Genomic DNA, 12,120 nt, shown 5'->3' with positions numbered 1-12,120 from the left:
CTATGAAAATTATAATGTGTATTAACTTATATATACACTGTTTTGTGTTTAAATTACTTTTATTACTATTTTAAATTAATTAGTTAATGAAAAATAAAATTTTATATAATATCTTTTAAAAAAAATCTATAAATCTAAAACTATAATTTTATCATATAATACATATATAACATTTAAATTAATTTAGAGCAACAACTCCAAAATATATATATATATATATATAAGTTTCGTAATGACTGCGTGTCCAAGCAAGGGAAATGCAATTTTGATTGATAGAAATATCTTCTCCACAATGGCTTTATTTTACAATCTATACCCCATCCTCCGACACTCTATATTTCTTTACCAAATTTCTTCTCCGCAAGAAGATCCACAGGGACTAATCGATTTCATCGTATTCTCTCACATATATCACAGATTCCCCCATAACTCCGGCGATGGAGAATCTCTCAGAACCATCCTCTCTCCCTTTGCAAGCTGGCAATCATGGTGAAAGGAGAAGAAGAGGTAGGATAGCAAGTCGGTGGCGAGGCGATGGGGCTGGGTTCGGGCGAAGAAGGGAAGGCACCACAAAAAAAGTTGAAATTTAGCCACAAAAATCTTTTGTAGCAAAATATAAATTTTCATAGCTAAAATATTTTTGCAATGAAACTCAATTTATTGCCTATACCGCATTAGTAAAGGTGTTTGGCGACAAATATGACTTTTGTAACAAAAAATAAAAAATTTTGCAATGAAAGTTAAGAAAAGAGATATAGCTACGAATTTCGTAGCTAAAGCTCTTTTGTTGTAAAATTAAAATTCATAATAAAAGAGTTTTAGCAACAAAATATGTATGATTTTTTAACCAAATGATTTTAACTATGAAAAATGATTTTGTAGCTAGAACTTTTTTGCTCTGAAGATAGAATTTTCTAGCAAAAAAAAATTAACGACAAAATTAATTTTGTAGTACATAATTTATTTTTAGCAATAAAATTAATTTTTGAAGCTAAATGACACGTTTTAACTAAAAAATATTTGCAATTAAAAATATTGTAGTTACTTAGATACTTTTTTGTAGCAAGGAGAAATGTACATTTATACATTTTTGTGAAATAGTGTATAGAGGTAATCGAAACAATTGAGGTTGAAAAAGACTATGAAAAATTGCAAAAGTGCTAGACGGTGCTCCATCTTGAGATTATGGACTAAGCACTCGAGAAATTTGGAAACGACATTGCAATTGCTTTTAGGTAATGCTCTTACTTATGAATTGCAATGTCAATTGTTATATTTTTTATATCATAAAACAACCATAGAAATTCCTACCCTAAACCCCTTCTTCAGTTGGTATTCAAGAACAACCTTTCCAATATTTATACATATCTTCAATTTCAAGCAACCTATCCAAATAAAACCCCAAAAATTTTCACATATTTCCGAAGATTTCAACATGACCCTTTGCACAAAATGCCGACATGATTCTTAGAAAATAAATATTGACAACACTACACAAATATACAATCCCAAGAAATAGTCATCACACTTCAATGCAGTAATAGGAGTATTAACCCGGCAAAAAAAGATTTTTTTTGCACAAAACATCCATATGATCAAGCGCTATAGGCACCACTTTTGCCTCACTCTCAATTCTCCTCTTCTTGACATCACCTTGAACACCCTAATAATAATAATAATAATAATAATAATAATAATAATTTGGAAACAGAATTCAACTTGGGCACAAAAGTTCATTAATTGAATAAATAATTTAATGTCAGACAACAATAGTAAGAAATGTTTCGCCATCTTTCTTGTGGAAACAAAACAAACCAACAGAGTTAGCTCCATTGTTGTCAAATATTAACGCAAATTCATTGTTCATATTATTCACAGTGTACACTAAAGTCACAACGAGCCTTCTCATCACATACTCGAAACTCTGCAAATCATCCAAGGCAAGTTTTTGTTTCTCTTTACGTTGCGACATGGAGACAAATGGCAAGGACAACACCGCTACTTAAGGTGTAAAGCTAGGAAAAGCAGCGGCGGCAAGCCGCTTGGTTTTGTCAAACCGAGCGGCAAACTGCACGCCGAATCAGTTGAGAAAGGTCGAAAGGAAAACACGAGGGTTTGAGGATAAACCTACCAAAGATTTTGCAGAAGATAACTCCATTGCCGTCTGCTTGGGAACGTGTTGTTCTTGTTGTCATCGATGGGCCACCATCCAACCGCACACTCCTTGAGAGATATATACATGTTAGAGAGGGCACAATGGAGAGAGAAAAGCATCGATGATGCCTTTTTGTGTAACTTTTCATGTCCCACATAGGAAAAGTGATAAAAAAAAAAAAAAAAAAATTGGGACATTGGGTCCTATAAATTGACTCATTTGGGTCTTGTTTTACTACACGACAACGAACTTTTTTTCTCCTTAGTAACTAGAGATAGTAAAATTGATATTTGGTGAGTTGTTGTGAAAAGGGTTTTACAATTTTATCCGTGAAAAAATTGTAATAAATATTTTAGTGAATTATCCCGTTTTGGGATTGTGGATGTAGGTTGTTGTGGATCAATATATATCTGTGCAATCATTACCTCATTGTTCTCTCATTTGATGAAGAGTGTTTTGTCGACTAATCCCTGAATGTAGTTCCCTAACTGTAAGTAAGTTGATAGCCGTTCATACCAAGCCCGCGGGGCTATTCAATCCATATAGTGTCTTTCTCAGTTTGAACACATAGTGAGAATGTTTTGGATCTTCAAATCCCTTGGGTTGAGCAAGATAAAAATCTTATTTCATTCAAAAAATATTGTCTTAACATCCATTTGAAACATTTTGAACTTCATGGACCAGGCTATTGAGAGCAGCATTCGTACAACCTCCAATCTTGCAACTGGTGCAAAAATTTTATTATAATCAAATCCTTCAATCCTTGAGCAACCAGTCTAGCTTTGTTCCGAATAATGTTCACCTATTTTCATCAGTTTTATTTTTTAAGATCCATTTTGATCATATGATGTTAGCATCTTCTGGTGATGAGACGAGTTCCCACACTTCATTCATTTCGAACTGTGCCAATTAATCTTGCATTGCTGCCACCCAGAATTCATCCTCCAAGGTTGTTACGAGGTTCTTCGGTTTCATCTTTGAGATGAAGTAGTTTAATCCGGCAAGTTCTCTAAAGTTAATTGACTTCCTCATTGTCAAAATTGGACCTTGTGGATAACTAATAATCTGATCAAAAGGATGATTTTTGCTACTCATTGATGGTCTTTTAGGTCTTGACATAAAGTGGTTGGTACCAGAGTCCGAATTCGTCTGATGTCTGAACAATGTCCAACTCCTGTCCACTGTCAGTGTTTTTCTCCACGTCTAAACTTCCAGAGTTATCATTTAGTTTCAATATCTCTTCATCCGAGTCTTGATTTTTTTCTTCACCCAATTCACTGCAAAAATTTACATTAATGAATTACATGACCTTTCTACTTCAGATATTAAAGACACGATAAGCTCGACTGTTATTCAAATACCCCAAAAAGATCCCCTCGTCTGCTCTTGCATCAAATTATCCAAGTTCTTCTATGTCATTTAGAACATAACATTTGCACCCAAATGTACAAAAGTACTACACGTCCGGTGTTTTTCCTTTCCAAATCTCATATGATGTTGACATCATGTGAGGCCTCAAATAAATCCGATTGACAATGTGACATGCAGTGTTAATTACCTCTACCTACAGATTTTTGGAAACCTACTTTGCATGCATCATACACCTTTCCATCTCTTGTAATGTCATGTTCTTCCTTTCAACGATGTCATTTTGCTGAGTATTGGGAGCTGAAAACTCATGTATAATTTCTCTTTTATTACAAAAATTCTCAAAGAACTTATTTTCGAATTTTTGCCCGTGATCACTTCTGATCCTCATGAGTTTGGCTCCATTCTCATTTGAAACCTACTCACACAACACTTGAAAATTCTCGAAGACTTCACTATTCTCCTTCAAGAACTGCACCCAAGAATATCTAGAATAATCGTCGACAATGACCATTATATATCTTTTTCCACCAATGCTTGCAACATCAGTCAGTCCCATGAGATTTGTATGTAATAGTTCTAAGCAACTGCTGTTGGCATGCTCATCAGACAACATATGCTCAATTCTCCTTTGTTTTCCCTTACATCAGTCCCCACAGACAATGAATTTCGAGTTTGACATCTTTGGCAGACCACGAACGGCTCCCAAGTTACTGATGTTAATTAGGTTTTGGAAGTTGGGGTGGCCAAGCCTCATGTGCTACAGAGAAAGGTCTTCTTGAGTTAGTAGCACCATTTTCAGAGTTTGATTTAGAACATAACAGTTATTTTTTTATTGAGCTCCATTCATCACTTGCTCACCCTCACTCTAAATTTCACAGCCAATTTTTTAGAATTTAACTTTCATACCTTCATTATATAGTTGACTAATGTTGGTTAACATTGAGATCTTCAACATAGTATATTTTTTTATGCTCATAAAGATCATTGAATCTAAGAGTTCCGTGCGTAAAGATTTTTTCTTTTGTTCCATCCCCAAACATAATATTTCTACAATCTATTTTCCAATAATTTGACAAGAGCTTCTTTTGGTGTGCCATATGTCTAGAGCAACCGCTGTCAAAATACCATATGTTATTCTTGCCAACATTTTGCATAGATAGAGAAACTAGGCGCGTTCCTTGATTCACCTTAGGTCTTAACACCACTCTATCCATAATTTTGTTTTTAAAATGTTTTTAAACCCAAAATAACTTTATGCTCAGCCATAAATCATGTTTGATTCGCTCAAAGTCCAACTCTTGATGTTCAATTTCTGCCTAACCCCCATACATTCCTTCGATTTTTAGAGAGTTTCGAAACATCGGTCAGTTTACCACTCTCATTGCTACCAATTAATTCAGATAGCAATCCGCCTTTAACAAATGTTGTAGTTGTCTGAGAGGTTCCAGATCCGATGAACCCAATTCCACTGTGATCACGATATGGTTTTCTAACATTAAGTACTTTTTCAAGCTTTTATTTTCCTTTCTTCAACCTACAGATTTCACTTTTTAATTCTTTCTTTTCACTTTCCAACTTGCTAATTTTTTTCATCTGTTCATTCGAGACTTCAAGTAGTTTTCATGTTCTCCAGAAAACTCATCATTCATTTTGGTTATTCTCTCATTCACTTTTATCATTGTCTCAATCTTTTTGTCAAATCTTATGACACAAGCCTTCAATTTATCATTTTGAGCCACTGCAACTTTTTGTTCATCTACCACCATGTTGTAAGCCTCCATCGGTTCTTCGAAAGTCGTTTCAATAAATTCATCATCATATTTTTCTTCATTTTTCTCATCATTTTGAGCAGTGAAGACAACCACTTCATCTTTCATATTTTCTTATTTTTCTTTAATTGATTAATCCTCTTCGATTTCTTCATCTTTCAATGTGATTCCTATGTTTTTTTGTTTTTCCTCTTAGTTGTTGCACATTCAGACCAAATGTGTTCATATTCATTCCACCCGTAGCATCTAACATCATCTGATATGACTGGCCTATTTACCACTGTCATCATTTTATAGGCATCACCATTCTGGACAATATATTTAGCAGGAAAAAACACTAATTTTTTGTGATTTTTGGGCTGGATATTTGTCTTTCGTTCGAACTAAGCTCTGATTCCTAGTATAAAATCCTTGTTGCTTCAACTGTCTGGCCTTTAATCTTGAATTATTCGAGCCAACGTTTTGTAAATTAGGTCAGCTTTTCATCACTATCTTTAACAGCAGTAGTTTCTGATGGAAAGGCCACTTGTAGTTGAGCTTTAAATGCCAAACAATTCATCTCATAAGTCTTCAAAATTCCAATCAGCCCATTCAATGAGATATTGTCCATTTTATCCAACTCCTCCAGTGATGTGATTTTCGTAGTGAATTTCTCAGTTGCCATTCGCATCAACTTATAGACCAACTTCGGCATGTCTTATTTCAGACGCAATAGATGTGTTTGATTCACCAAAGTCTTGAAAAGTTTAGATTTCTTAACTTTCTCATCACCTTCGAATGTTTCAGTTAATGCATCTCATGCCTCTTTAGCGGTAGTACAGGTAGACACAATCTGAAATAGCAAGGGACCTACTCCACCGATGATAGCATTGATCATTTTTGAGTTGGCATCGCACCGAGTACTTTCTTCTGGAGTGTATTTGATCATTGCCTTCTCCACAACAATGGTTTCCACCTTGTCATCTTCTTTCTCTGTTGGAGTCCAACTATGAACAACTGAATTTCAAGCTTCTTCGTTGATCAACATAATGAAATATATTATTTTTATTTTCCAATATTGAAAGTTATCTTCATCCAGCAATGGAGGTCTTGTCACGGATGCTTCTTCCTTCATTACCATGATCATGGATCACTCTTTGGCAATATTCGTGAAGAGGAAGCTCTGATACCAATTGTTAGGCCCTTAAACGATCAACTCGCACACATAGCAGTACCAAGCACTTATATAAATAATAAACCACTAAATACCCACACCACATATTAGTTGGTTTCTATTGGAACATACTACGAATGCATACAATAATGAAGATGATAGTAAATAACACAATTAAGATATTAACCCGGTTCGGCCGCACCAACCTACATCTGGGGGTTTTTAACCCAGCGTAATCCACTATTGAAACCATCGAAACTTTGAGATACATGACACCGTTCAAGCAGCATTCGTCAAGAAATCTACCCCCATTTCTTAATCCCTACATAACATGAATGCCTAAATTATCTCCTTACAATCCCTATTTTCGATAATCACCCAATCTTTCACTCAAAACACCCACTTACATAATCCAATAAACTTCTGCTCATATTCCACAATAAATCTGTTGTAACCGAATAAATTCCTTTTTCATGGAAAATTTATTATCTGTGAGACATATCATCACTTAGATCACAATCACCATATTCGACCAGTTTTTAAGACGTGCTAAATGGCCTCTATGACAATTGGGCTGAAATAACGAAGGCTCAATCTTCAATTAAAGTCCATCTGTCGTCCAAACAAACTGCAAACATCAATCAAAAGGGCAAAATACAATTAAATAATACATAAAGGGCAAAAATAATCAATATTATAAATTAAATACAATCATATATAAATACAAAACAAATTTTAAAAAAATATTTATTTATTAGTACATAAAGGGCAAAAATATTAAAACAATATTATATATTTTCAGTGATCAATTAAATACAATCATTTCTTTAATTCATTACAAAAACTAAATATGTACATTGGACCGGAACAGATGTAGTATATTATATTAAAAATATTATAATAAAATCCTAATAAATAAATAACTCAAACCATAAAAAAGTATTTTTAATATAATTATATTGTTATAATTCTTTTTCAAAAAATATATAATTTTTATATTATTAATGATAAATTGCATAATATCACTTGTGTTTAAGTAAAAATGTATAAAATACTTCATATTATTGTGTAAAATTTCATGTGTTAAATTAAATTATGCACAAAATGCATTCTTCATCCAAAATTGATGTTTGATTATAAATGCACACTTAATTTTAATTATGTAAATTTTATACAAAGAAAAAAAATTAAATATCTTAAATAACCTCACTTGGATAATAAATAAATAATTGACCAATCATTAATTTTATATTTTTTTAAAAAAATAAATAGGTAATATGTCTTCAAAAAATTTATTAAATAGATAGTTATAAATTATTTATTTATTTATTTTAAAATACTATATTTTACCTTTTTAAATAAGATTTATTTCACTTTTTTTTTTGTTTGTTTGTTACATTACTCTCTATTTTGTTTTTCTTTAAGATTTATTTCACTTTTATTTGTATAAAACATTTATAATTAAATGGATGTTTAAATCAAACATCATATTTAGACGAAAAATGTTTTGTACGTATTCTAATTTAATATAAAAGTTTCACGTAATAAAAAAAAATACAGAATATTTTCTCTATTTTTTTTTTAAATTACAAAAGATATTATATAATTTATTCTATTATTAATATATTAATGGGCTCTAGTTCGAATCCTAATCCGATTCAGGTCTACAGTTAGACCATGAATCCGATGCGAACCCGATAAAGATATATATAAGATCATATTCATACCCAATTCGATATAAAAAATAATTTGACGCAACCCAAAATAAATAGGTGGTCCAGTCTATTCATACACATTGTCATTTCTAAGTTCTATTAGAACATCTCCTACGGTCATCTATTTCATTACTATCATTGTCTTTTTAGTTTTTATTATAACAAAACTCATTACCTCTAATAAGAAATACGGTTATCAAAATTTATTACTTTTATCAAGAACTCATTACCTTCAAAAACAAAAATTTAAAAAAAATGAAAAACTATCCAAAAAAATTTTAAATTTTAAATTTTTAAAAATTTAACATAAATTATCTATAAATATATTTAAATTTCATTAACCAATTTTCTACCTTTTTATATTCAATTAAACGAAATGACTAGTGAAAATACTGATATTTTCAATCAGTATTTAAATAAAATTGTTCGATAGGGTTTGATAATAAAAATAATAATTCTTAAGTTATAGTGTTAATATATGTATTTTATAAGTTTATATTATATTATGATTCTTTTTTATGTTATTTTTAATTAATATATAGGTTGATTTACTTTGAATAATTTTAATTATTAAAATTTATATAGATTAATATTTTAAAAGTTAAAACATAATACTTTTATATAAAAATATTATTAGATAATAAAAATATATAGAAATATATATAAATAAATAAATAAATTATTTATATACATTATTACATAAGAAAAATATATAGAAATAAATAAATTATTGTGGATTTATAAAATAGTAAAAATAACATGTTAAAAATAATTTACTATAACGAGTGATAAATAAAATAATTTGAATATTGAGATAAATATGACGTGGATAAAAGAGATAAAAAGAATGCTCTTATAGTTTGACAAGGGTTTCAATTCACCGCCGGTTTGAACCGGCTGTTTGAAACCGGTTGATTGAGCAAATGTATTTACTTGTACTCAAAACAAAAACATTTAAAATATAGCCACGTTAAAAATAATAAATAATAAATAATAAAATATAAATATAAATCAGAAGCATTCCGAACAAAATAACACCACCCAATCAGAAATCACATTTTCCTCATTCCTCGTTGCTTGTGCCTGCCCATGGCGTCTGTTCTTCAATCCGCGGCCATTCCGCGCTCTCATCCTCAATCGCTCCCCCAATTTTCTACACCATATTCTTCTTCAACCGCTGCAATTTGCAGACCTCAGCTTTTCCGCCGCCGCCGCAGCAGCAGAAACTCTAATTTCAAAGGAGGCATTGACTGTCGGTCGTCTGCCGGTGGAGTTGAATATATTCAACCTTCCGGGAGCAATAAAGCGTCCACTGATGAATACATTTCATCGCTTAAGCTCAAATTGTTGGTATGCTATTTACCCTTGCTTCTGATTGTTTCTATTACTCTGATTTACTTTTTCGTTCCAATTTTCGCTCAAATTTGAATGGTTAGGGTACATTTATGTTGGTTTGACAGCATTGATTCTCTTTTGCTTTTTATGCTTGAGTTCGTGTTTTCCAAGTGCGATGATTTTTGCCTCAGCAATGTTAATACTCACTAATTTTGGTCCTGCAAATTTGTTATCTGTATTTCTTTTCTGCTATTGAATCTCATTGTTGTCACTAGAACATTTCTTCAATCCAAATTGCAAGTATTTGTACCAAAGTTTGTGTGTATACATGGAACATCTTTAGCTATTTTCCACTTGATTGATGTGTCATATTGATGCAACAAATATTATATTCCAAGTCCTAGCACACTTTAGAAGATGGAATTAAACTGCAGAAAGTTAGTTTTGTGCTTGATCATGTATTTCTTTTCAAGCCACATTACTACAGCTTATTTAGATTTGATTATGAACAAGTATTTCATATATTACATAAATCTGGCCTTATTGTGCTCAATACATAGTAATGAGTAAATGAATGCCACAATCTTCCAAGGAATGAATAATTCTATGATAATTGTTGAAAACATATAGGCAAGAAGAGTGTGTCGATCTAAGCTGTTTTCTTGAACAAATAGAGATGTATTCATTTGAAGGAATGACGAACATTGGGAACAAAAAACTTCCATCAGGAACCTACAGGCTGTGGTGCTGTATCTATGCTTTAGAAAGTATGCCGTAGTCTATATATGTTCTGAATATATGACCTTTGGCCATCAATGGGTGGTGGAAACGAACAATGACCCCTAAAAGCTCGTTGCATAAACTACAAACGGGTTCTCATGATTGTTCAAATACCAAATAGGGGATAGTTTTCCAGTGTACATTTCTGAAATTGTTTGAACATTTGGTTTTTTATTGTATGCACGCCTCTTTAATTACAGAGTGCGGTTTCCGGATTAAATAGAGGTCTTGCGGCAACTGAAAATGATCTTCGGAATGCTGATGCTGCAGCAAAGGAGCTGGAATCAGCCGGAGGTTTTGTAGATCTATCACTTGAGCTTGATAAACTACAAGGCAGGTGGAAGTTGATATACAGTAGCGCATTCTCATCACGCACTCTTGGAGGTAGCCGTCCCGGACCACCCACTGGAAGGCTCCTTCCCATAACCCTCGGACAGGTATCAATAGTGAACTGAAACAACAACCTAACATCATCTCTGGAAAATCGATAAGCTTACTGATAAATAAAAATGAATCTTGAATTATGTTATATTTTGTTTACAAATAGGTGTTTCAAAGGATTGATGTCTTTAGCAAGGACTTCGACAACATTGTTGAGCTCGAATTGGGTGCCCCGTGGCCTTTACCCTCCGCAGAAGTCACTGCCACATTAGCTCACAAATTTGAACTTATAGGTGGTTAGCTTACATTTCAAAATGACTCGACGTTTTTCTGTATTATTCGATAAAATGATCTTCTGTAATATTTCTCGAACAGGGACTAGCAATATCAAGATAACATTTGAGAAAACGACTGTGAAACCTACTGGAAACTTGCAGCAGCTACCCCCACTGGATGTGCCGCGGATACCAGACTTTTTAAGATCGCAATCCAACACAGGAAGTGGCGAATTCGAGGTTACATACGTAGACTCGGATTTGCGAGTGACTCGAGGAGATAGGGGAGAGCTTAGGGTGTTTGTCATCTCCTGAGAAAAATTCAGCAGTCCTACTGGTTTCTGTAAGTTAATTTTCCTTTGCTTCACGTCAGATTTCTTACATATACAAGTGATGATTTATTGTTTGATCTCTCTGTGCATATATCTGTGTATATATATATATAATAAGTACTGCTCTTTGAAACAAAATCTTTCGGGTGTGTTTCTTTGGGTTTGGTTTGAGAAAATTTAATTTGGGTTTGGTATTAAATTATAATTTCAGCGCATTATAACGATATACACAAACATATATGTGATTGCTATTGAAACAACATGAATTGTGTATATCTCCAGTATATTATGTTTGTATTATATTAATATAAGTTGTGTATTTATTATGTATTGTCCGACTATATTAGAGATGTCAGATCTGCGTGGTTCTTGTATGTTCTTTTATATATATATATATATATATGTGTGTGTGTGTTGTGATTTGGTTCTAACGAAAGACTAATTATAAGTTACTTGAATGAAATTTTTAAATATGTTATAGTAGTGGTAATCCGCGGTTATTACTTTTCGAGTGCAGTTTAGGTAAATTTTCGACATAATTTAATAATCTCACAAGGCAAGTCACAGTAATAACGGGAATTAAAATTGATTTATAACTCGTTCGAAACAATAATAAGTAAGAAATTCCATTAAAAAGAGAAGAAAAATTCAATCAATCAATTGCACCAAATGATAATACTTTAGACAATATCTTCTCCAATTCCCACAATTTAATTTGGTCTTTAATTTTAATTTACAATGATTGTTTATAGTTATGATTTAGCTCAATTTAAGTTTATTCGATTATTTTGTATCCACAAGTTAATTTTCAAATATGACCGCCAATACACAAACATGACAACGTAGTTAAATAA

At 32.2% G+C, this 12,120-nt stretch overlaps 1 protein-coding gene across 1 annotated transcript; it reads left to right on the top strand.

The window, feature by feature from the left end:
- Positions 1–9,196: 9,196 nt before the first annotated feature.
- LOC127248998 (plastid-lipid-associated protein 6, chloroplastic) lies at positions 9,197–11,589 on the top strand. The gene is made up of 4 exons (XM_051271585.1): positions 9,197–9,513; positions 10,479–10,715; positions 10,826–10,952; positions 11,035–11,589. The coding sequence occupies exons 1-4, from the start codon at positions 9,253–9,255 to the stop codon at positions 11,247–11,249; spliced, it is 840 nt and encodes a 279-aa protein (XP_051127542.1). The 5' UTR covers positions 9,197–9,252; the 3' UTR covers positions 11,250–11,589.
- Positions 11,590–12,120: the final 531 nt, after the last annotated feature.

Source organism: Andrographis paniculata, unplaced genomic scaffold (assembly GCF_009805555.1).
Source record: "Andrographis paniculata isolate CXL003 unplaced genomic scaffold, ASM980555v1 Contig35END, whole genome shotgun sequence".
NCBI classification, from domain to species: Eukaryota; Viridiplantae; Streptophyta; class Magnoliopsida; order Lamiales; family Acanthaceae; genus Andrographis; species Andrographis paniculata.
Note: the sequence above shows the minus strand (reverse complement) of the source record. Positions and strands in the feature narration are given on the sequence as shown.